General features: G+C 41.8%; 2 protein-coding genes across 17 annotated transcripts in view; one reads left to right on the top strand and one right to left on the bottom strand.

The window, feature by feature from the left end:
• The window catches only part of LARGE2 (LARGE xylosyl- and glucuronyltransferase 2), a 68,307-nt gene extending 61,795 nt beyond the window's left edge, over positions 1-6,512 (top strand). For all 5 annotated transcript variants that reach the window (XM_075927561.2, XM_075927563.2, XM_075927558.2 and 2 more), the window contains 2 exons: positions 5,299-5,376; positions 6,215-6,512. In XM_075927561.2, the coding sequence (XP_075783676.1) occupies positions 5,299-5,376; positions 6,215-6,338 (202 nt within the window). In that variant the 3' untranslated portion in view covers positions 6,339-6,512. The remainder of the gene's footprint in view (positions 1-5,298; positions 5,377-6,214) is intronic.
• The window catches only part of PHF21A (PHD finger protein 21A), a 290,548-nt gene continuing 265,065 nt past the window's right edge, over positions 109-25,591 (bottom strand). For 8 of the 12 annotated variants that reach the window (XM_075927575.2, XM_075927572.2, XM_075927567.2 and 5 more), the window contains 5 exons: positions 22,818-22,981; positions 12,571-12,726; positions 10,939-11,014; positions 10,523-10,626; positions 109-1,573 (listed from right to left, as the gene is read on the bottom strand). In XM_075927575.2, coding sequence (XP_075783690.1) covers positions 1,319-1,573; positions 10,523-10,626; positions 10,939-11,014; positions 12,571-12,726; positions 22,818-22,981 — 755 coding nt within the window. In that variant the 3' untranslated portion in view covers positions 109-1,318. Of the gene's footprint in view, positions 1,574-10,522; positions 10,627-10,938; positions 11,015-12,570; positions 12,727-22,817; positions 22,982-23,038; positions 23,062-25,591 lie in introns of all 12 variants that reach the window. The other 4 variants (XM_075927577.2, XM_075927576.2, XM_075927582.2 and 1 more) reach the window with 2 other exon arrangements.

The raw sequence follows: 25,591 nt of genomic DNA on the forward strand, positions 1-25,591 counted from the left end.
ACACCTTTTTAATAGAAATCACTTGTTTAGGAAACAAATAGCACTTTTGTAATTTTTACAATGTTTCTTACCTTGATCTTATTTTAAGTAACACTAGGAAGACCTCAATATCTTTTATTTTCCTTTTTAATTTTAAAAAAGTTGTTTTTCCCCCAGATACAAAGATTTTGCCCTTGCATAAAAAAACAGTGCCCAAAACGATGACACAAGGACTCACAAAGACTCACTGTATCTCACTGACACTATTACTTCTAATCTATACCATGCAAGGTCCCATCTACCTCTTTAATTAGACTGTCAGCCTGAATAACAGCTTTTCTATTCCTTATTTATTTTTGCTACCAAAAGAAAGAGAGGAAATGAAATAAAAGGACATTTCTCTGTTCAGTTCACACATGTGGGTCATGTGCTGCTTTGTTCAGGATATTTTTATTATTTTATAAATATAGAAAAGGGATGGAACCTCGTTTTCAAGTAAAATCACTGATGCACATTTTCCCTTGAGATACCCCCTTCAATGTTTCAACTCAACCATTTTGGTCCCCTCTTCTTCCACTCCCAACAAAGGCCTCCTGGATCAACTTAAAGATCCAAACAAATACAATTCTCCAATGCATTTCATTTGACTAGTATGAAGAAACAAGGTTAACCCAAATGTTGCCAGGACAGAAAATCCCCAACCTGCACATGTGCTCTTTATTCAGTGAAAAATCCATCTCCATTTCATTTTGTACATCTCCTGTCTAAATAACAGTAAATACTGCTTGTTTGATAGACTTGTCCCCGCTGGGCACTGGGATTTGTTAATTTATATTTCTGGTTTTTGGTTTAATAGTACGGAGAGTTTAGAAACAGGAAAAGCCCACAGGCTCTTTGGACTTATTTTTTTCCCTAGCTAAACAAACTGTTCTGCAAATAAGGATTTGAAACCTGCTCTCCTGCCTCATCCCTGCTCTTCACCCCAAACAAAAATAAAACAAACCTATAGTGGCTGTGGAGGCTGCTGCAGGCACACACTGGTGTAAAATATAGAGAGAGTAAATATATTATTTCACTTGGCATGGTGCTGGCAAAGAACCCCCAGCTGGCACTATTCATGTAACATGATCCAAACTTTGCATGTACACACAGAATAAGAAGGATCAATTGGCAAACTCCGGTGCCGCCTGGCACAAGCATCTTCACGCTCTCTCTGGAACCAAAGAACTAAATAATTCTGTACTTTCCAGAAGAAATCCGGTTTTGCTTTTCTAGAGTTTCATTATTTTGCTCCTCCTCCTTGCCGCCACCTCTCCTGGTTCCTTCTTACTCCACTGTGTTATTTAGTCTCATCACTTTTGTTACAGTTCACCATGCAGCTCTGGGAAGGGGATGGGGCTGGGGTAGAGGCGGCAGCATTAGCATTGTTAGTCGAGTCCACGCCATTAGAGATGGCTACTGAATTAACCTCAGAGTTTATGGGTTTTGAAAGGTCAATGCCTTGGATGAGGCGGATCAGCTGTTTTACCTTCTCTAAAGAGCTGTGCATCTCCTTCTGTTTTGCCAGGATCGTATTCTTCATTTCCATACATTTCTGCAGAGAATCAGAACAACAAAAAGCTCAACCATTACATCCATATGGATAAATAACAGAATGGTAAAGAAGGAAATTTGGATGTTCATCAATTCAGGTGTAGGCCTCTAGCTGAAATGACTGCACCTGGAAGTTTACTTTCTGAGCATGGAAGAAGCCAAACCTCAAAGCTGCACAAACAAATTAATTAATATTTACAGAACAATAAATTAAATTGACAGCAGAGAACTACCACTTGCTCTGCCATCATTTATGTAATTTCCCTTAAAGATTAGAAAACCATCAGACATGCCTATTGTGTTTCTTCTGAAGGAAAATATAGGGTTAATGTCCAGCTGAAACTAGCAAGTTTTTATTATTTTCTATTAGTTTTGCATTTCTGAAATACTTCCAAACGCAGGCATCCTATATGTAGGAACTGACTTTGTTGAGAGCACATAGGTCCTGCTAATGGGATAGAACCCTTGCTTTCCTATGCAGTTTTTCCTATTTTAGCAGAAACATTCTGTCCCCAGGAATAAAAAGGATGGCTTGAAGAGAATGATGCCATGCCCCCTTCATTTAAAAATCTTATTTTGCCATTTTTTCATGCATGTTAAAAAATATCAAGAAGCTCTGATGATAGTCAAAGCAAATTAGCGGAACCACTTGAAACTGTCAAAAGAAAAAAGGAGAAGGTAGCTGATACCTTCTCTACATTGAATTTAATGATGTATAAACTATACAGTCCCCAACAGATGTCCTACAGGAAGATAGTATACTTTTTTTGGAGGGAAGACGGGGTGCAAGTTTTGAAGCCTTTTGTCTACATTGATCTTCAAACCCTCCTGTTCTCAGTCAGACTTTTAACACATATATGTGAGAACAACAGAAAATCCAACACCACAACCTACACTAATTGGCCCCACGTTGGAAGTTTGAGAGAAGGGGTAAATAAGAAGTATTCCATGGAGACTGAACTGCCCTCTTCACTCATAACTAGGTCAGAGCTGAATCACATCAGTGAGTGGGTGCTGCCCATGAAAATTGCTTAAGAGCATATGCACTGCTGCTTGCCAGGCCAGACCAGCCTTCTGGTGATAAAGAGAACACTTTAGTCTCCAAAGCTGTTCATCCAGAAACTTTTCGCCACTATGATATATACTTTCTTAAAAGGACAGCTGTAGCCTTTTACATATATTATTTCTATCTGAGGTATTCTACGACGTTCAACATTAGAGGTCTTTGTGCATCAGACACTTTTTTTTTTTTTTTTAAGGAAAAATATATCCCAAAGTGTGTGAGGCTGAGTATAGTGAAATATACTAAAACTGTATGATGCCATAAACGTTGGCTATAGAACAAAGGAGGTTACTCACCTTTGCAGTAACTGACGTTCTTCGAGATGAGTGTCCCCGAGGGTGCCCCACATCAGGTTGGTTTGCCGTCGCTGAGCCCATTCTCCAGTGTCTTCAGAACACGTGTTCCTGGGGCAGTGCATGCGCACGCCTCTTGCCACACGCTCCTACTGTGCAGGCATCACGCATGCATGAGCTCACTACTCCTTCCCTCAGTTCTTTCTTTATCCCAGAATGGTAAAGCCCACAAGGAGACCAGGATTCCGAAGTAGAGGGGACGAAGGGAGGGTAGTGGCGCACCCACGGGGACACATCTCAAAGACTATCAGTTATTGCAAAGGTGAGTAACTTCAACTTCTTCTTCTTCTTCTTCTTCTTCTTCTTCTTCGAGAGATGTCCCCGTGGGTGCTTCACATCAGGTGACTGTAAAGCTGTATCTCTCTAAGGAGGCAGGGACTTCAGATCTGACAAAAAAGCAGTAGCTAGTACTAACTTAGGGAACTTGAGATTACAGAAAGGTCCTTGAGAAAGTGCGTAGTGCTTTGCAAATGTATGTTTTGATGGCCATGTAGCGGCTGTGCAAATGTCTGCTATAGGGACCTTTCATAGAAATGCCACTGAGGTAGACATGGCGCTAGTTGAGTGTGCCCTTATACTGTCAGGAAGATTAGCACCAGTCCGAAATTCAGTGAGAAAGTCGCTGAGCTCAGATGGCCTGGCTTTTTTTATGATTCACTATGCAGAAAAATAGTCTAGGAGTAGAACTGAATGGTCTCGTGTGTTGTAAGTAAAAGGAAAGTGCTTTGTGTAAATCGAGAGTGTGCATGCTTGATCTGAATGAGTTAGCATGGGATTCTGGAAAAAAATGTAGGTAAGTGTAGTCTGATTCAATTGAATGGACAAATGTACCTTTGGTAAAAACTTAGGGTGAGTATGTAGGGTGACCTTGTCCCTGAAAAAGGTGGCATGTGTGTGTGTGTGTGGGGGGGGGTCTCCCACAAATGCTGCAATTTCTCCTACATGTCTGGCCAATGGAATGGCTACAAGAAAAACAGTCTTCGTAGAAAGGTGCAATAGGGAGCAGGTGACCATTGGCTCAAATATGGTTCTAGTAAGGGTGTTTAAAACCAGGTGAAGATCACAAGGATGTGCCTGAGGGTAAAGTGCATGTAGGCCTTCGATGAACCTCTTAGTGAGAGGATGGGAAAATACTTAAGTATCATCTATCTTGAGATGCAAGGTGGCTATAGCAGCAAGGTGAACCTTGATGGAATTCAGCACAAGACCATCTTGTTTAAGGTGCAACAAATAATCCAAGATTAGAGGCAATAGAGATATGGATGGGTTAACATGATGACGTGCACACCATATAAAAAACCTTTTCCACTTCTGAAGGTATGTCTTGGGAGTACTTTGGGCTCTACTGTGCAAAAGTATGCATTGAACCTATTCAGAGCATTCTAACTCTTTTGTGGAAAATCAGTGAGGAGCCAGGCATTCAGGTTCAGCATGTGGAGACTGGGATGCACAGATCCAGGTTGTGAGGGAGGGGAATTGATGATATGTACGCCATTCTGAGTAGAAACGGGAAGCAGGGTTACTGTGGCCAGAAAGGTGCTATCATAATTAGTTGTGCCTTGTTCATCTGCACCTTGATCACGACCCTGTTGATAAGAGGTATGGGGGGGGGAGGCATACAGAAGGTGAAACAATCACTTCGTCAGGAAGGCGTCCCCGAAAGAACCCTTCCCTATGCTGGCTCTGGAGCAAAACTGCAGACACTTGTTGTTGTTCTGGGTGGCAAAGAGGTCTATGGTGGGGTTACTCCATTGTTAGAAGATCCGTGAAAGGATAGCTGGGTCAAGTTGCCACTTGTGTTTCGTGGGCAGTGTTCTGCTTAGAGCATCAGCCATAGTGTTGAGGTGACCAGGAAGGTGTACGGAAGTATATATACACCGTGTCTTAGGCACCAATTCCAAAGTGCAATTGCTTTGGTACACAGTTTGTGTGATCATGCTCTGCCCTGATGGTTTATATAAAACTTTGCCACAACATTATCTATGTATAATCTGACAGGACATTGTTGAGAAAGAAATACCTTGCAGCATATCTTACAACCTGCAATTTTAGCACATTGATGTGGAGGCCCCTATCATTGCTGGACCACAACCCATGTGGTGCCGCAAATGAGAGACATGAGGGACACATCCATCATGGAAACGGATGGTTCTGAGGTAATGAATGGGACACCAGAGCACAGATTTTTGTGTGTCACCAGACAAGAGACTTCTTCATCGAGGGTAGGATAATGAGGGACTTTGATAATGGGCTTGTAAAATGGATCTTTTAGGGAGGAACTAAATTTGACTTGTTTTCATTTATCTGTAGACGAAGATGTTGTCTTGTGATGGAGAAGGAAAGCCAAGCATCAGATTCAAAGCACGCTGCGAGGAGACAGTCATCAAGGTAAGGAAATATAATTACAGATCATTTCTTCAGGTACACTGTAACAACCGATAACACCTTTGAAAAAACGTTGGGAGCTGTTGAAAGGCCAAATGGTAGAACCTTGTTCTGATAGTGTTGGGTACCTAAAATGAATCGAAGAAGTCGTTGGTGAGCAAAATAAATGGAAATGTGGAAATATGCATATTGCAAGTAGAGGGATGAAAACCAGATGCCTCTTTCCAACACCAGTATGATAGTGGCAAGTGTCACCATCTTAAATGTTTGCTTCTTTATTAATTTATTGAGTGCTCATAGATCAAGGATGGGTTGCCATCCTCCCGACTTCTTCTCCGTGAGGAAGTAATGGGAATAAAAACCTTTCTGCCTGTACTGAGTGGGGACTAACTCAATTGCCCAAGTTGTAAAAGATGTGTAACCTCCTGTTGGAGAAGATCCTTGTGAGAGTGGTCCCTGAAGGGAGACTGGATAGGGGGATGGGGAGAGGATGTTGACATGAAGGGAACAGTATATCTGAGCTTGATTATTTATAGAACCCATTTATCTGATGTTATTCTTCTCCGGATGTCAATATAGAGTAGAAGACAGTGCTTGAACAATTTAGATGGTGTAGGTGTTGGAATGGGCGAAAGGTTTTCACAGCCCTCGACACATGACTCAAATTTGCTTTTTAGAAGGTTGTGATTACTGAGAGTTGTTAAAGGGTTGGTGTCATCATTGACCCCTTGCCTCTGAAGTGGTTCTGTTTATGTTGTTCTTGTCTGTTATACCAATGAGTCTAGTTGTCTGGGTCTAGAGTATAGCCGATACCTGTATTGTTGTCTTCTCATATTTGCAGGATTGTGGATGCCAAGAGATCGAAGCACTGCTCTAAAATCAGTTCATTAGTGTTGGCTGTGAATAATTTCTGCCCATTGAATGGAGGTCTTCTGCAGTTGATTGGATCTCTCGGGGAAAAATGAAGATTTGAACCATGAGGTCCTCTTCATGACTACGGCTGTTGGGGTAGACCGAGCAGTTGTGTCAGCAGCATCTAGGGCGGCTTGGAGAGCTGTCCTGGATATTATGTGACCCTCAATAATGACAGCTTTGAATTGTTGCTTTTTTACCTCAGGGATATCTGCAATAAAATTGTTATTTTTGAATAATTTCTATGGTCATATTTACTGAGTAGCGCCTCATAATTTGTCACTCAAAATTGTAAGATGGAGGACATTTTCAACCGAAGTGATCCAGCCTTTTGCTGTGATGATCAGATGGGTTAGATCTAAAGTGCTGCTGCTTGGTCCTTTCCTGGGCTGCTTCCATTCCCAAAGAGTTAGGTGCAGGATCGGTAAAAAGAAATTCTGACTCTTTTGGAGGAATATAATATTTTTTGTCAGCTCATTTGCATGTTAGAGTGGCCATGGCAGTTATTTGCCAGATGGTCTTTGCTGGTTTCATAATGGCTGGATTAATCTTGAAAGTTGTAGGTGTTAATAAAATGTTAGTCAGTTTGTGTCAGTTGTCTGATACTTCCTTTATGGGGTATTGAGTTCAGCAGATACCCGTTTATAAAGATCTTGAAAATGTGAGAAATCTTCTGCTGTAGTGGGAGGAAGGAGGCATCATGGCTTCATCTGGGGAGGATGATTTTTTAGTATCAGGCAAAGTATCCAATGTGGGATCAGATTGCTCCCCTTGTATTGCACGTAGTCTTTGGGGAGATGGGGATTGTGGTGGAGGGGGACAGCTGAGGTACAGAAGGTAATTTGCGAGATTGATGGTATTTCTGGCGAGGGTGTCTGGAGTATGGGAGTAGTAATAGAGAGGTAGCCGTGTTAGTCTAATCATGCAAAAACAAAAGGAAAAACTAGGTAGCACTTTAAAAGACTAACAAGATGGTTTAATAGGTGATGAGCTTTCGTGGGCCAGACCCACTTCCTCAGATCATATTCTGGAAGAGAATTGGCATGACCATATATGCCAAAGGAATACAATGAAAAAAGTGAACACATTATTAAACTGACAAATCAGATTTAGTACAGAAGGTGGGGTGAAGGAGAGGGAGGGAATAGCTATTTATGAGTCAATGAATGGCTAATCAAGGGTGATAAGTGGGGAAGCTATCTTTGTAATGGTTAAGGTAATTAGCATCTTTGTTAAGACCCATTCGTAAAGTGTTAAATTTAAGCATGAAAGAAAGTTTTGAAGTTTCCCTCTGTAATCTGGTGTTAAAGTCTCTTTGAAGTAAAATGCATGTAGTAAGGTTGTTAAGATTATGTCCAGGTAGGTTGAAATGAAAAGCAACTGGTTTTCCCTTGTGAAGATGTCTGATACCTTATTTGTGGGCATTAATTCTTTGGTGAAGTGTCTGAGAAGTCTGTCCAATATACATAGCAGAAGGACACTGTTGGCCCATGATGGCATAAATTATATTTCTGGATGAACAGGAATATGTGTTCTTGATCATATAACTGACATAGTTAGGTCCAGTGATGGTGTCACCACAGTAAATATGTGGACAAAGTTGGCAATGGGGTTTGTTGCAAGGGAAAGTTCCAGGGTTGGTATTAGTGTGGTATGTCCTGTGGTTGTTGGTAAGAATCCTCCTGAGGTTAGGTGATTGTCTACAGGAGAGTATGGGTCTGTCCCCCAGAGCCTCTCGGAATGTAGTATCCTGTTCCAACATAGGTTGTAGGTTATTGATAAAGCGTTGGAGGGGTTTAAGTTGGGGACTATAGGTGATGACAAGTGGTGTTCTATTGTTGGTTTTCTTGGGTCTGTCTTGAAGTAGACGGTTTCTGGGTATTCGTCTGGCTCTTTCAATTTGTTTTTTTTATTTCCCCTGGTGGGTAATTGAAATTTACAAATGCTTGGTAGAGATCTTGAAGTTTCTGGTCTTTCAGTGGGATTAGAGCAGATGCGGTTGTACCTAAGGGCTTGACTACAGACGATGGATCGTATGGTGTGTCCTGGATGGAAGCTGGAGGCATGTAAGTAAGTGTAGCAGTCAATGGGTTTTCTGTAGAGAGTGGTATTTAATTTTCCATTAGTGATTTGTACTGTGATGTCCAGGAAATGGATCTCTCATGTTGAATGGTCCAGGCTGAGATTGATGGTGGGGTGTAGGTTGTTAAAAGTCTCTGTGGAATGCGTCCAGTGTTTCTTGGCCATGGGTCCAGATCATAAAGATGTCATCGATGTAGTGTAAGTAAAGGAGGGATAAAAGGGGATGGGATCTGAGGCAACGTTCTAAGTCAACCATAAAGATGTTAGCGTACTGTGGGGCTACGCGGGTACCCATGGCTGTGCCGCTGATCTGGAGGTATAAGTTGTCCCCAAATTGGAAATAATTGTGGGTGAGAACAAAGTTACATAGGTCTGCTACCAGATTGCTACATAGGTGCTGGCAAGGTAACATAAGTGCCAGCAGATGCCATGACACTGGAGGCAGGCAACTTGAAGACTGAAGTCTCTGGGCAGGATTTGACATGACCCACTTTTGTGGCAGCGCCGGATAAGCCCAGAGTGTCATAAGCAGGGCTCGACAAATCCGCTTATCCACTCGCCCATGGCGAGTAGATGTCAGCCAGTTTCCCCATTCACCGGCAGTTCGCGTATGCGCAGTGCAGGTCTTGTGCATGCACAGAGGGGCTGGTGGTTTTTGCTGTTATCGTTAAGCCCTGGTCATAAGTACTTAATCACAGTGCCAGAGCGGTTCTTAGCACCGGACAAAAGCATTTAGGAGCCGGAGCCTCCTGAGGTAAGGAGGAAGAGCGTTTCTTTGAGGACTTTTTCTCCTTTTGTGCTTGGGATTTCTCGGGCTGCTGAGTCTGAAGCTAGTCTTAACAACTTCTCGAGCATAATATGCGTGAGGTGCAGTGCTCTCTCACGCCATGCTCTGGCCTTCAGTTTAGGACAGTGAGGACATTTCTAAGCAACGTGTGCCTCTCTGAGACAGCAGACACACTGAGTGTGTCCGTCCGAGACGGGAATAGTATCCTTCCATGTGGAACAGCACTTAAAGCCTGGAGAGCCAGACATGGCACTTATTAGCACTAACAAAAGGGAAAAGAACATGGAGGAAAAAAAAATTTTTTTTAAACTTAAACAAACAACAGTTAAGGGAAAAACAAACTACCTACAAGTAAAAACTAAATAACTGGGATTACTTATGTTAAACACGATATGAGGCTGGGAACACTGCCCAAGCTCCATCTGTGACCGAAGGCAGCAGAAAATGAATTGGGGTGGGGGTGGGGAGGAAACTCGCGCATGTGTGATGCCTGCACTGTAGTAGCATGTGGCAAGAGATGCGGGCATGCGTGGCTCCAGGGACACTGCTTTGAAGACTCTGGAAAATGGGTTCGGAGGCAGCACACCGACATGCTTTGGAGCATCGATAGGGACATCTCTCAAAGAACAACTTAGCATTTATAATTCTGTGATATTAATAGGCCTTCCTGAGGGGCTCATGTTTATATCTGGTGTTATGGTTAGAGAAAATTACGTGCTACACATAGGTTCTAGTTATTACTGTTACAAAATATGGTGGATAACATGGTTTCTGGATGGGGAAAAAAAGTGTGGCAAGCTTTAATTAATATTAGGCAGGGGCACCCAAAGTTTGCTCAAATTAAGACTGCCTTGGTAACTTGCCATCAACCTCTGAGCCAAACCTGTGAGTAACATGGATTCCACTGCACTTGCTTTCATTTTAGGTATGACAAGACTATATACCAAGGCTTTAAGTTCCATGATGCAATTTGGCTTACTGACTCAGAATAAAGTGAAGAACTAGATACTGGGACATGTAGCCACTTAGGGCTGCTCCTCTGTAATAAAGATAAGAGTCATAGGGTCCATTATACATCTCCATGAGTTGTGTTTGTCAACTGTTGGTGCTATGGGTTATTGTATATCTCTGAAAGGTAAAGCTAGAATGAGTTTATGTTGGCTGTACTTTAAGTATTCAAACGATCCAAAGGGTAGGAGAAACAGCAAAGTTCAAATATAAATTTAACCAACTCCCACTCTCTTCAATAAGAGCTGGATCAGGCCTCCAAGTACCAGTCTCCAGATTTACACTCTGCCTGTTTGCATGGTGCTAGAATGAAAGGGCTACAGAGAACAAGTGTAATATTACAGTGGAAAAAATACTTACTGTTATGGAATTGCTGAGTTGTTTGACCTTCTGTTCTAACTGTTCTCTTTCTTGTTTTAAATCTGAACTCCATTTAAGTAGTTTCTGCTTCTCCTCTTCTTTTGCTATAAAAGGAAATAATAATCCTCTCAATGATAAATATTAAAAGGGTCCCATTATGCCCTTCAAATGGAGTCCCTAAGCTGCTTCGCACATGGACACATTGGATCATACCTGAAATAGCACTTGCATAAATGAAGAGTCACATGAAGCTTCCACAAAGTACTTAGCCTGCTCTTTTCATATTATTACTTGGACTATCCAGGGGTCCCCCCCATCTAATTTCCTTCTTAAAACACATCCTTCCCAATCCCAGTCCCCAAAATAGCACTGTACAAACATGAAAACAAAAGCAAAGGTGTTCTCTGTTTTCCTACCTGCTTTGTATGCAATATATGAATGAACAATTGCTAAAGTCCCTGGCCATGGGATTGCTTCTTCCTTCTTCAGCATCTGAAAGAAGAGTGTGTACATTTAGCTTGCACACATTTTACCTCTGGGAAAGGGAGAAAGAAAAAGGGAAGAGACAAAAAAAGTTTCTTTCGTGGCTATCATTAGACACAACCTGTTAACATAATGCCTTGCAATCCTGGTCCAAGGTTCAACAGAATTATTTGCATCTGTATTATAGCCTCCACAACAGAGGCAAGTTTATCACAAATGTCAGCATTTTCTCACTTTTCTCTCTCATTTTCTCCCTCATAACCACAAATGTGTGTGCTCCTGAAACTTCATAGGTTAAAGAGGAATGAAAAGACAACATATCTGATCTCAAACTTGCCAGAAGACAGGACAGTGACTTCACGGCTCAGACAAATTGCTGATCTAAGTTGTTCCCAGGAGAACCCCTCTAATGGCACAGAACAGCCTCTACACCACACATATGAACTTCACACTTTCAAACACATAAGACATGACACTTTCCCATCTTCACCTGCTCTCAGTATTATGTTATTGGCATTGCCAAACCTTAGGATAAGCATCATTCTTGTTTTTAAGAGGATAAACAGAATCCCTCTTCATAGACCCTATCTAGAGAGGAAGGACGAGTTTGGTAAATCACCAGAGGAATGATTCAGGGGACTGAGGTTGGAGTCACTCTAAAGCAAAATGTCTTTGACACTTTTAGGTATATTTTTCTGGTAACTTTTCAGTAAAGCACGAATAGGTGGTGGTCATGGAGGGGGAGGGAGAGGAATAAAAAGAAGTCTATTCCCTCTCCTTCATCTACAGCCATGTTGAGTATCTTAATTTCCTGGGACTTTCTGTTTATTTGTTGCTTTATGTAACATGCATATGGAAATGCCAGGTTGCTCTCGAATGTTATCAGCTGGTTAACAGAGGCTCACATGGACTACTAGGGCACCCTTTTACGTCAGACAGTATGTTAATAGCTTCTTTATCTTGTAATCTTTATGCCATTAGTGGATGAAATATCATCTCATTATTCCAATCCATTTATATATTTGTACATAGAAATTTTGAGGGAAGAATGTTCAAGTCATTCATTGATAGTTATTATTCTGACACTGAATGTATCATGAAAGAGAACAAAAATGTTTGGGTTTTACCATGAAGCAGTGGCTCAGCATTTTCTCTCTCTATTAAGGGTAGGCTTGTGCAAATATCCTATTCACTTTGGATAAAGAACTACTGCCTTTCAGAGAAATTCTAGGTAGAAAAGCTACAGGAAAATCCCTATCGGTCACAGAGAACCTTTCCCAAAAGTTTGTGTGCTTTGCCCCAGAAAAGCAGAGTTGAAACACAAGGGTAACACAAAAGGACCCTGAATCTGGGAGCACAAAAAGCAAGACTTAAAGGCTTAGAATTTGTGAGCATTAGAACAGTGGCAATTTGATGAAATTCACACAAGCCTAATTACAGACCAAATAGATTTGTTCAATGTCAGGCTGTCCCAATCTAACTAAGCCAAGTGATCAGGTTATTTTCTTTAACTTGGAAAATCTTTGTAGTATGTGATGTGAAACTCCCTATCTTTCAAACAATACCTGGTCTTGACATTTGGGACAGATCCACATGCCCTTGGGAATGGTTTTCAGAGGTGGGTCCAGACAGTCCAGGTGATACACACGTGAACATGTGTCACACATCAGCAACTGCCCGCTTTTCCTGCAAACACTGCAAAAATCCTCATGGATATCGCCCTACAAAATTGAGGGAAGGGGGTGAGAAAGAAGAAGGCAAAAAATGAACTTTGACCTTTGACATCTACATCCTAGTTGAACCGAAACTCTTTCGCACAAGCTACAGCTATGGGATTCCATATGGCTAAATTCTTTTTAGGAAGTGTAACAGGAGAACCAGTGAGGATGACAGATGTGCAAAGCCCTCTGCCCTCCCCAGGTGAGAGGCCCTAGTGAACACTTGTTACCACAGCCTTTAGTAACAATCCCTATCGCACCATCCATCTTAGGAAGATTTTCATTGGTTTCAGCCTACACTGGTAAGATGCCCACTTTACTTGGTCCTTCTAATCTTTGGATGTAAGCATAGCTCCATGTGAGGAGTGTACATATGAAGCTGCCTTGTGTCCACAGTCTTTCCTAAGAAACTGCACAAGGCAATATTAAACTTTAAAATAACACCAGCAAGTATTTAGACCACATGTGTGACAACTTTTCAAACTGTTATACTAAATGAGAAAAGTGCTCTGATATGTAAATTAAAAAGAATGGATCACATTAATCACTGAAGAAACTCTTAACTTCACTGAAGTTACATCGAGTACTTTTAGTCCATTATATTTTAAAAATTCATTGCCCCAGACTTACAATGGCTACTGATTTCTGCTTCATTATTAGGCAAGGGCTGTAAGGGACAGAATGAGGGGATAACAACAATTCAAAAAAACAAGAGGGGAAAAAGAGGTTTTCACAAGGAACTGTAAAGTTAGTTGATAGTGTTCTTTAAAAAAAATCTATGTTTAACTATTTTTGCATTATTATTAGAAGCACTTACTTTTCCCAATTATTCAGTTCCCAATCAAAAATTTAATGCAAGGTTAGGTTTATTTTTCTCTCTTTTTTTCCTCTCTCTTTCCTCCCATTATGTCCTTCTCAGGCTATTGTGATTTTAATAGGTAGATGTTTGAACAGAGGAACACTCAAGGAAAACAGCTTAAAGATCAGAGAGCAAAACAGGGATACCTAAACTCTAGCTTTTATCCACAGGGGCGGGAGTGCGGGGTTGGCAACTTGCCACACCTATAGCCCAATGTTTCAAGACCTTGGCACATGCAATTCTAATTGACTTCAGTGAATTACACATATACACACAACGCTTACAGGATCTTAATCCTAATTTGTCTCAAATGAAAAGAATTGCAGCTGCATGCCTCTTTAGTATGAAATATCAGGACACACTATGTTCCATTTGACCTGTGAAGCCTGTTCACATGTTTGAGGAGTTTTGGTGTTTTAGAATTAAATTTTGCCCGACTCCTATACAGTATGTGGCTGGTCAAAAAGGTGGATTTTTTTCTTTGTTAGGGAATTAGAGCCCTACCAAATACACAGTCCATTTTGGACAATTTCATTGTCATAGGATTTTAAAAATCATGATTTTAATTATTTTAACTATTAAAAACTGAAATTTCACAGTGTTGTAATTGTAGGGGTCCTGACCCAAAAAGAAGTTGTGGGAGGGTCAGAAGGTTATTTTAAGAAGAGGTTGCAGTACCGCTATCCTTATTTCTGCGGTGCTGCTGGCAGTGGTTCTGTCTTCAGAGTTGAGCAGCTGGAGAGTAGTGGCTGCTGGCTGGGAGTCCATTTCTGAAGGCAGAGCCACTGCCAGAACTAGTGCAAAAGTAAGGATAGCATGGCATGGAACTGCCACTCTTCTTTCAGAACTGCTGCCTGCAGTACTCGGTCCTCAGTCAGCAGCTACCATTCTTCATCTGCACAGCTCTGAAGGACACAGCACAGAAAACTGTGAAGACAACGCAGAAGTAAAGGTGGCAATACCTCAATCCCTCAACATAACCTTGTGACCCTCCTTAAACTCCTTTTACAGTCAGGTTCCCCAATTTGAGAAACACTGGTATCTCCCAAGAAATCCATATAGTACAGGATAAAAGCACACAAAAGACCAGATTTCACAATGAGATACCAGATTTCATGGTCTCTGACAAATTTTTTATGGCCATGAATTTGGTAGGGCCTTAGGAATAACTATTAAATGTATGCAGCAGAGATCCATGTAGTTTCAAAGAAAATCACACACAAATACAGACTACTGAGGTTTAATTTGCAGACTCCTTGAAAGATAAATCTTACTCTATGGGGAGCTGCTCCTTGTCCTTAATTCACAAAGTTAATACTACTGTCCTACTGTCCTGTTTTTCAAAGAGTCCATCTTTCTTGAAGCTCAGTGCCATGTTTTGATTCTATAACTTCCATAAATCAAATGAGCATTGGGTTCTGAGATCATTTCATCTTCAATACTAAAGGGAGTTCTTAAATGTAAGTTGAGGAATCAAATTAGTGAGATTTCATGCCTTCCTTGAAATGAAATCTGTGTTACTGGGAAGAGCTTCCTTTTCCTATTTCCTGTGGTGTGTGAATGCATAGAGGAACAGAAGGCAGACAAGAAACAAGATGAAGGCAAAAAGAAAATCCTCTGTAATCCAGTCTTCAAAGGATATTTATCATAGAGTCTTTTGAAGTTCTATGTTATTGCATGGCCCAATCTTGTGACATGCTAAGCATCTTCAACTACCACTGAACACAATGGTAATTGAGAGCATTATGAATGTTGCGGGGGTAAATCAGTATCTTTCAGGATCAGACCCATTAAGCACTGTGATATCAGATATCTTGCAGAATCAGATCTGAGCAGGTGATTTCCTTAACGATCTCTAATGAAAGTATCAATTGCTCAACAATTCAGGTTTAGAACTTCTAAATTCCATGGAATGTTGAATGATGATTCATGTAATGAGATGGGTTAATGTGCAAAGTATTAATTTTCCAGTAAAGCCCCTATGTACTAACTGGAATGGCCACACACACACACACACACATACATGCACACACATACACACACAAATCCATAGCCCTATTTTCATCTTCTCAAAGTAACAATGCAATAGTGCAGGGCATTTAATTGGAATTAACAACTGGTGAGTGGTTCTGCAACTCTTCCCAGCCAGTATTTAATTCCTAGAAAGTGTCCCATGTTTTGTGTGTTGTATGTATGTATGTATAATATGGGCCAAATTGTATGCCATATGTCCCCTCTACATTGCTACATTCTGGTTACAGGCTTCTGAACAGCTATGAGAAGTCATAAAGTGCCAGGCTGCTCTAATGCATGCTAGAGGCTGGGAAGGACTGAAGCTGGCCCCAGAATAGAGGAAACACAGAAAGAAACAAAGTCACTTTTTGCATCACCTCTACTGTTCCTATATCAACTGCAGCCTAGATGGAAGAAAAAAAAAATCGATAAGCTCTTCAGGGCAGACCAACTGCAGGTCTTTATTATGTTGTATAATACCTAGTATAATGAGGCCCTGGAATTTAGGTCAGAAATATATATAACAATAAGCCACCATTAACTGTACACGTGTATCTGTCTGTCTGTCTGTCTACACACATACTGAAAAAAGCCTGTGGAAAAAAGTGTAGGTGACTATTTAAAGACAGTATCATTATGCCTATGCAAAAAAAGAGCTGAATTAAGGTTGCATTGGCAAATTTAATTCTGACATTTCCTAATATTTAAGAGTTTGCCTTTGTTATTTGGACGAAATTTACCAAGATTTTTAGAAACTTAAAAACTGAAAAATTAAAATTTCATCCTGCAGTACCATACTGAGTCTCATACATGGGTCATCACCAGTGTTCCTTCTAATTTTTCCTACCTCTCAGTGGAATAAATTTTGCTACGTGCACCAACGTGGAGGCAATGTGTGACACATCACCTTCATGTTGGTGCACATAACAAAATCCATGTGGCGGGCATGGGGCTAAGGGGTTCTGAATGTGGGAGGGGCTCTAGAGATTAAGAGTTTAGGGTGGGAGGTAGGGCCAAAGAATTCAGAATACAGGAGGTGCTAAGGCAGGGTACTTAGGTGCAGGAGGGGTGAGGGTTCTAGGATTGGCCTGGGGATGAGGGATTTGGGATGCAAGAGGGGGGCTCCATCCTTGGGGAGAGGCTCAGGGCTGGGGTGCAGAACTCTGGGATAGGAATGTGGAATTTGGGGCGGAGCTGGGGATGAGGAGTTTGGAGTGCAGGAAGTGGCTCTGGGTGGGGCAGGGGTTGGGAGCTTGGGCTTACTTGGGCAGTGATGCCAAGGAAGGCTGCTTGGTGCCTGCTTGTCCTGTGGTACCACATTGCATCCTGGATGCAGCCAGCAGGTCCAGCTCCTTGGGGAGGAGGGTATGAGGCTCTACAGCATGAGGAGCCCCATGGTTCCCCCCACCTAGAAGCCGGACCTTCTGCACTGGCCACTTTCCTGCTGGCTCCAGTACAGACCTGCTCTTGCTCAGGGAAAGGAACTCCTTTGAGTTGCCGTGGCTGGCAGAGCCGTGGTAGCTCCCTGCAGAGGCCGGTGGAGTGGGACAATTTGGGGCTTGGAGAGAGGCATCTCTCCCTGCTGCAACCATGAGCTCCTGTGCAGGGTTTAATGGGAAGCTGTGTACACATACAGCTTAGTGGGAATTTAGGTCACCACCATAACTGGCATATTTAAATCCACGGCACAGTCCTCTACTATGTCACATAACAGTAACTGGTATCAATAGACGGCTGTTTTTTCCTAAGTCAGGGGTTCTCAAACTTTTAGGCCCACAGCCCACTCTACCCAGTGTAACCCTTTCCATGGACGAACCAGCAAACCACCTATGACGACAAAATAGGAGCAAGAGGGGGTGATGGTGTGGGGTCTGGGCAGGAAGTAAGGTGGAGGCAGACCCACCAATGAGGCAGAGGAAGGGGCAATTGCCCTGGGGCCCAAGGCTCCTTTGAACTGCTGCGGGAGCACCGGAGTACCAGTCCGCATGGCTTTGAGGGCTGGGGATGGCCCAATGCAGTGGTCCAGGCAGTGCTAAGGACTGACTGTCCTCAGCCCTGCCTCTTCCGGGAGCGCGGAGCCGGCCTTCCACCTTGCCCCAGGGCGTGGTGGCCATCATCTCTGCTGGGTGTAGGAGCGAGCTGAGGGTTGAAGGTCTGTGGGGGAGGTTTGGGTAAGGAGCGGACTGGGAGTGGGGGGTCCTGGCCAGGAGGGAGGGAGAAAAGAAGAGTACAGGAGCAGTCTGGGGCGGGGGGTATCAGGCCACAAGGGAGGGTGCAAGAGCAAGAGAGGATGCAGGGTCTGAGTATAGGGTGGTGCAGGGGTGCTTACCTGGCTTTGTGCCCAGGCACCACCTCCCACTGCCCCCATTGGCTGCAATTCCAGCCAATGGAAGCAAGGGAGAAAGTCTCCAGGCGGCGCTTCCCTGTGTGGCCATTCCCCCAGCTGGGGGGTGGGGGAATGGCAGTGCACACAGCCACCTGCTCTCCCTGCAAACCGGATCAGGCCCACAAGGCTTGGGGCTTCCCCCCCATACAGTGGGAAGCTGGTTCTGGTGCTCCAACCTTGCAGAGGGAGGGGCCGCAGGGCTAGAGTGCCTGTGTGGGTTCCTCACTGCAGGGGGGGGGGGCTGAGCCTCAAGCTGCGGCCCACTAGTGTTCTGTCAACTGCACTTTGAGAACCACTGTTCTAAGTGCACTTGCCACTAAAGTGGCATGGAGACATACCTTTGCCAGTGGGTTTTAGAGCTATGTAGATTCCAGAATAACAGGAATAATTCCAGGTTTTTAGGAAAGTGTACACAAGTGATGACAAACCTTTCTGCCCCTTTCATCAGGCTCTCTGTCCCTTTCTGCTCCTTTCTCTCTCTGCCTCACTCTTGCCCCTGCCCATCTTGCCTCCTCCAGCCCTGTTTCTGCCCCTCTTCTCCTATTCTTTGTTCCTGCTTCTCTGACGCTCATCATGTGCCTCTCCTGGTATTGTGCCTGTCCCCTCCCTTCTGGCTGTTGCTCCTAACACTGTTCCTTTCTAGGCTCTTATCTTTCCTCGCAGCCAGGGGTCCTACCCTTGCTCCTCACTCTGCACAACTTCCCCTCCAGCACCCTTACCCTGCAGCACTCATCAGTTTGTCTTCTCTTTTTCATGCAAACTGCCTGTATGACAGCAGGGGCAGCACTGATAGAAAAGGAGAGAGAGAGTCTCACTGCTCTCACTTCTGGTGCCTGGTAGCACAGGTACTCCTGGAATGTAGGAGCAACTGCAGTAAAAATCCTGCTTAGCCTTGGGATGGAGAAGGCCCAGTCACTCTGCATGAGCAGTCTGATTAGCTGATAGAAACTGTGAGGGGATGGAGCACGCTCAGCATAGTTGGATTAATCAGAGAATTCTGCTGCCAAACTTTAACAAGCCTCTACTGAGCATGTGCAAACAGATTTTCCACAGGCATATAGTTAGAGCCCTGCAAATTTGTGACTATCTATATCTCCAAGTATTTGTATCCACTGATGTCAATGCAGATATCCATAGCTCATTTTTGAAGATACAAAATATGCAGATGTGGATACAATTGTATTTCCACAGGACTTTAGATATAGTGTGGTCAAATTTAGGGGGAATTTCACATGAACGCTAAAAAGCAATTCCTTGACTCAAAGGTCATACCCATGCTAAATTTTAAGTCAGGTCCAAAGCATGGATACAATATAGTTTCTCAACAAAACAGTTATTTTTTTAGACTTGGGGAAAACAAGATATTTTCCCTTAATTTTGTTTTGTTATAGATGAACTGTTTGATGGAATTTTTTGAACGTTTCAGCTAAGAGTTAGAAACCCATCATGGAACTTTCCAGACGCAGCAATTTAAATTTGGCCAAGCTGTCAGCAACTGAAAACGGGGTCTTACAATGCAAAGCATTGGGCAACCTTAACAAAGACAACACAACCTGCACAACTTTTAATAAATTAAGATTGTTGTAAACAAGCCCCTTTCTGTGAGCACTCTAGTATACTGTTTGTTGAATATCTAATTAGGAAGGCCCTACCAAAGTCACAGCTGTGAAAATACATCACTGACTGTCCAATCTGATCTTCCTTGTGAAATCTGGCATGTACTTGGGGTCCCTTATCCTGTGCAGGGCTTCAGCTGCTAGTCTCGGATGGGAATGGGGAGGGATGAAACTTCCTCTTTCCCTGCAGGAGCAACTCCTGGGCAGAACAGACCCATCTCTGAGAATTTCCCCTAACTTCAAGAAACTTGACAGTTCAAACTGTCACTTCCCCTGTCCCTGTGCAGAGAGGTTGTGGTTTGAGCTGTCACTCCCCCATGCAGAGAAGCTGCACTCAAACTATCACCCCTCTGTGCAGAGAGACTGTGGCTGCAGCTGTCACCCCCGATATAGAGAGGCTGTAGCTTCAGCTGTCAACCCCTGAATGGAGAGGCTGCAGCTCTGGCTATCACCCACCACACAGGCAGAGGACTACTAGAAAAACCAGACCTATAGTAACCCATCCTCCATACTCTTTGACCTTCACTTTTGCACTGCTACTGCTGGTGTCACTGGCATTAGAGCTGGGCATGCAGCCAGCAGCCTTCTCTGATTGCCCAGCTCTGAAGGCAGTATCCCTAGTAACAGGGAAGAAGTAGGGTGGTAATCCTACAACCTTCCTACACTAGTCTTGCAATCACTGGATCCTGATCATCTTTTGGATCCTCCCCAGTTACAACGCCCTAAAATTTCAGATGTAAACATTTGAAAATTTTAAATGAACTAATTTTACTCCCAGCCATGAAACTGACCAAAGCAGACCATTAATTTAGTTGGGCCCTACTAATCAGATTGTAAGCTCCTTGATGCAAAAGACCATCTCTCTCTCATTGTCATTCTATGAAGCACCAATCATATTGTTGGTGCTTAAATAATTAATAGTTTGCATTTCTACAGCCAAGAATCTCAAAGTGCTTTATAAATTTTAAGCACCCATGTATACTAAATCTTAGCACCCATACGTACTAAAGGAAGTAACATTTCATTTTTCAGAGGGGAAAACTAAGTCACAAGAAATTATTTGACTTTCACAAGGCTACACTATGAATTTGTGAAAGACTATGAATAGAATCCAGCTCCCCTGACTTTCAGCCTTGTTCTTACATCAAAATACGACTTTTCCTAACAGTAATTATAGTTACTAAAAAATATGCCATGCAACGACCAAATATTGAATAGCTGTCATCATTCTGGAGAGTGTAAATGTGGAAGTACAGATTTTTTTTAACAAATTCATAGTGGCATTTTTAAGATAAAGGACTTGTCATAGACACATCATGGTTCCCGATACATTTTCTGCTTCTAGAATTCATAGGTCTTAGATATTTCAAAAAGGCATCTACCGCAGTAACATCTATTTTCTTTTAAAATCAAAGTTAGCTGGATCGATTGTTGGAAAATGTGCACTGGATGAGCATTTGGGACTGAATTTTTAAAAATTAAAACAGCAATGTTAATGTTTTAATGTTGCCTTTGTGCACAAACTGGATAACCTGACTGTAATTGTTTTAGTATACAGATTTGTATTACTCCTGGGGAATGCTGTGCTACTTGTTGACATGGTATATACACTGAACCGTGAGATAATTTTGCAAGTTATCCAAGTGTATTCATATGTGTTATATATTTTAATCATCTATTGTTAGCATACATGTTTCCTCTGGAGTCTTTGTATTTTTTAAAATGATCATTTAATGTTAAAAGTATGTTAAAACCCAGAGTACTGAGCTTAAATATTAATCAATTTCACCAAAGGCAAGAAATTCAGAATCAGGCGGGAACTCTAGAATAATACTTTCCTCAACTTATCCTGTGATAGTCAGGCATTGTAGAACACATGGTAACAGATAAATTATCTAAGAACTGTTATGCTCTGGTCACAAGGCATGATAAAAAAAAATCAATGAAATCTGAGATGTAAGAGACTTAATAGGTTATCCAGTCCATCTCTTAGGGCCACCACAGTTGTCCTCTACAGTATAATTTCCAGTGGTTTGTAAATTTTAGTCCTCAGAGAGGGAGGAGATGTACTTTTCCTTCATGAATCTGTTCTACAGCCTCATTCATCTGTCAGCAAATTTTTCTTGCTATTCAAATACTGTTGCACACTGAAACTGACCATTTAAAAAAGGTCCCTTCTTAACGCAACGTATGTGCTCCTTGTGTATCAGGGTGACATCTGCTAACTTTAGTGACCAAAGTACATTTTGACTATTAGCCCTGCAGAGATGATATAGTTCAGATGGAGGGAATTGATTTTTTTCCTGTAAACTGAGCCCATATGACAGGAGTTACTGAAAGACACATTTTTTCAGAGTCACTTTTCAGACTAGAAGTGCACTTTCACTGCTGAGTATTCTTGTCTACCTAGTTATTTCATTCCTCTATTCCAAGTATAGTCCTATAACAGTATTCCCTTTATATTGAGATCTTTAACCAGCTCCAGATGAAGTTACATTGGTCTACTCTTATTTATTACAGTCACCTTTTTCAGAGAAATTGTAGTTTACTGTGATAGTATCATTTAGGGTAATGAAAGATCAGTAGCCTGGGAGAAAACTCAATGTCAGTTATTTGCTTTCTAGGGTTTAGATCTGACAATTATTTAACTATATATTTTACAAAGAGTTAGAAGAATAAGGTTCTCAAAAAAAGACTGTGCTATGAAAAGGAAATCTTTTCATTTTGACAAAATATTTTTGTCCTTCGCTTTAGAAATAACAGAATAACTAGATTTTGCTCAAGAAAGTCTTGTGTGCTGGGAGTGCAAAGGCAACATATTCAATCACACCAGAACATAAGAACCTCCTGTGATCAGAGCTCTGAACACTGTATTGAACTATCGGGGTGATCCAACAAGTTCCTTCTCTTGTTACAGAAACATCAGCAACTTATTGCTACTATGGTCTCTCTAAATAATAGGACTCATTCTTCGCTGAGAAAACATGTAGACTCATCTAAGCATGCCCAGTGTATCCCAACATTCCAATCAATGACTGAGTGTCACAGAAAATATGTGCCATACTATAAAACACAAGTAAAAGAACATTAGCCTGTTTCACTGCACTGAACCATGACAAACCGTGAGTGAGTTTTAAAAACCCAAACTCTGAAGCAGTTTCCAGTGTGGTAGGTTCTACACGTCTTTCCAAAAGCCAACCCTTCCCCAAGAATTACTTACGTCTGTGGAGCTGGGGCTAGGCAGGGACACAGGCTGAACAGATGCGGGGAAAGTAAATGTGGTCTCTGTCTTTTCATTTTCAGGGGAGTCAGGATGACTGGATAGAGGGGATGTGGGGGTCAGAGCCCCAAACCCCAGCACCGTGTTGTATTTAGGTGGACGACCTACACATTAACAAAAGGGAACAAAAAAAAGGGGAGGGGGAAAACGATCTTACATACCTTTGGCCAGTGGTCCTCATTGGCTAGCATGAAAAAGGAAATGATGTAGCACAGAGAGGAAATTAATATAGGAGTCACAAGTGGAAGAAGAGAAGCAAAGATTTAAACATTTTTTTTTAGAAACGTACAAGTGGAATTTTTCAAGAAATGAATGCTTGAAAAATGCATAACAGAGGAGTGTGAAAATAAGCTCTGCTAATGGTCAAAGAGTCACTCTCACAAGTGTGGAGTGGGGCCTCTTATTCCTAGCAACGAGACTGTTCAGTTATCCGGAATTTGTATTGGCATCAAAACAACAGACAGGATGCAATGATTTCTGTTAGTTCAATTTTTTTACTATTATCTTACATCTCCCTATCTATCCTATGCCAGCAAATACCTCCCCAAATGTCCTTCTCTCATAGCTAGCACTCACCATTCCAAGTCTCCTTTCTTGCCTATATTTCCTATAGATCAGCACTTTCTATCCCAGAATATGCACAATATCTTAAGGGCAGATACTACTACCTGTGACTCCAAGTACCTTCCAAACTAACTCTACTTAGCTGCAGCTTCCCAATTCTTAGATTCTTTCCTAAGCTCCTATAATCAAATACCCACTGCCCCAATCATATAGATCTATTGTAGACTCCTTTAGAAAAGCACTAAGAACAGCCTTTATACCACTGACGTATGACAAAACTATACGAGCTTAGTACTCTCCCCATCTTTCCACATTCCAAGGTCACAAGGAATATAAATCTAGGAATAATTACCCAGCTCTTATAATAGTATTTACAAGATACCAATCTATATCCAGTACAAATTGCATTTTTCACTTGCATTCTAGATACTTTCCAGAAAAATGTACATCTTTAGAAAGAATCTTTGATGATGATGTCTGTAGCTGAAATTTCTGACAAGACCAACAGCATCTAGAATTAAATCAAAGCTCTAAAGGGCACAAGGCTGCATAAACTAAACTCCTAGTACACTGCTATATTAATTAAAATAATAAAACTACTATAGACCATTCCATTTGAAAATCTTGACCATCCCATTTGAAAATATGTTACTAATCTGGTGCTGATGAGGGGCGTACACTCACAACAGAGAGTGAGAATAAGACAGGAAGACAGCATTATATGAAACAGTCTAGGAAAATACCATGTATACACATACATCATATTGTGCATTTAAAAATCTACAAGTAATTCATCACACAATGTTATATAATAGAATTAAAAGTCTTTGGAAACATTACTAAACATATCCTGATGTACAGTGCACATAGTATTTTACACACACACACACACACTCTCTCTCTCTCTCTCTCTCTCTCTCACAAACACAATTAAGATAATGGAAGGTGGCACTGGAAACTGATATCCTTTATTTATTCAGAGACAGCATGCCAGCAGAAGTGCAAACTTTTCTATACTGTCCCACCTATGTGTTTCCATTCTGCACTGAAGAGGCTACCTCAAGGAGAGACAGGGTCATTTGAATACCTGACCTCTTGGCCAAGAATACAGACACTGGAAATTATCAGTACCAGTTATGATTATGATTACCAGTTATGTGTGCACCTGTTCAATATGGACTGGACTGGGATCATCAGCTAATACAGCTCACCAAATAGCCACCAAATATTAAAGATATTCACTCACTACTATCATGACATTAAAATCAATAACTTTGAAGTGAAATGTTATGTATTCCATCACTAATATTCTGATCCATCTATTGTGTTACACATGAATGCACATGCACACATATACACAATTCATCGCTGCATACATAGTCTAAGGTTCATCACTCCACACATGGAATACATAGACCTTTGACTTTAATCACAAACTACATAGCACACTTGTAGTGTGCTTCTTGGGTGGGTCATGAAGTTAGAATCCTCGCTCATTTGGTTTTTTTTAACAAACCAAGGAGCAGAGATTTTGGAAGTCATTAAAGGTGAGCATCAGAAGTTAGGGAAAGATTTTCTTTTCAGACCTGTTTGGCAGAGCTTAACTCTGATATTCAGCATCACAGACAGGGAAAAACAGTTAAGCTCCACTGTAATGTTCCAAGAGGTAAATTTTACCTTTAAGAATTTTAAAATATGATCTGTTCTGCACAACTACTGCCCTGTAGGTGAATTCCACTGAATAACATTTAGTCGCTATCAGAAAGACTCTTCCTTCTTGAAGGACAGGTGGCATTTAAGATTCCAGGATGATAGTTGTTTCTGAAGAGTGCCTAAGGGGAGTGAGAAGCTTTTCCAGTGGAAGTAAAAATGCTTTTTGGGGGGGGGGGGGGGAATCCTTCTCTTTGAAAAGCAACACATTGTGGGGAGTGAGTTCCTCACACTGAGTTTCCCTATCTGTTGAAGTATACTTTGTCATGTTTTGCTTTTCTGGCAGTAGAAATGCAACCTAGGCAGTATTTAGAGAACTTTGGCAGCAACTCTCTTCCATTCAATGGTGTTCACAAACCTTATCTCGGGGCTACTCAACACGTGGCCTGTTTGTTAGTGGCCTGTGGTGCAGTTTGGGTTTACGCAGGGCTCAACACGTG

The sequence above is a fragment of the Pelodiscus sinensis genome, chromosome 5, assembly GCF_052426305.1.
Source record: "Pelodiscus sinensis isolate ZL-2025 chromosome 5, ASM5242630v1, whole genome shotgun sequence".
NCBI classification, from domain to species: Eukaryota; Metazoa; Chordata; order Testudines; family Trionychidae; genus Pelodiscus; species Pelodiscus sinensis.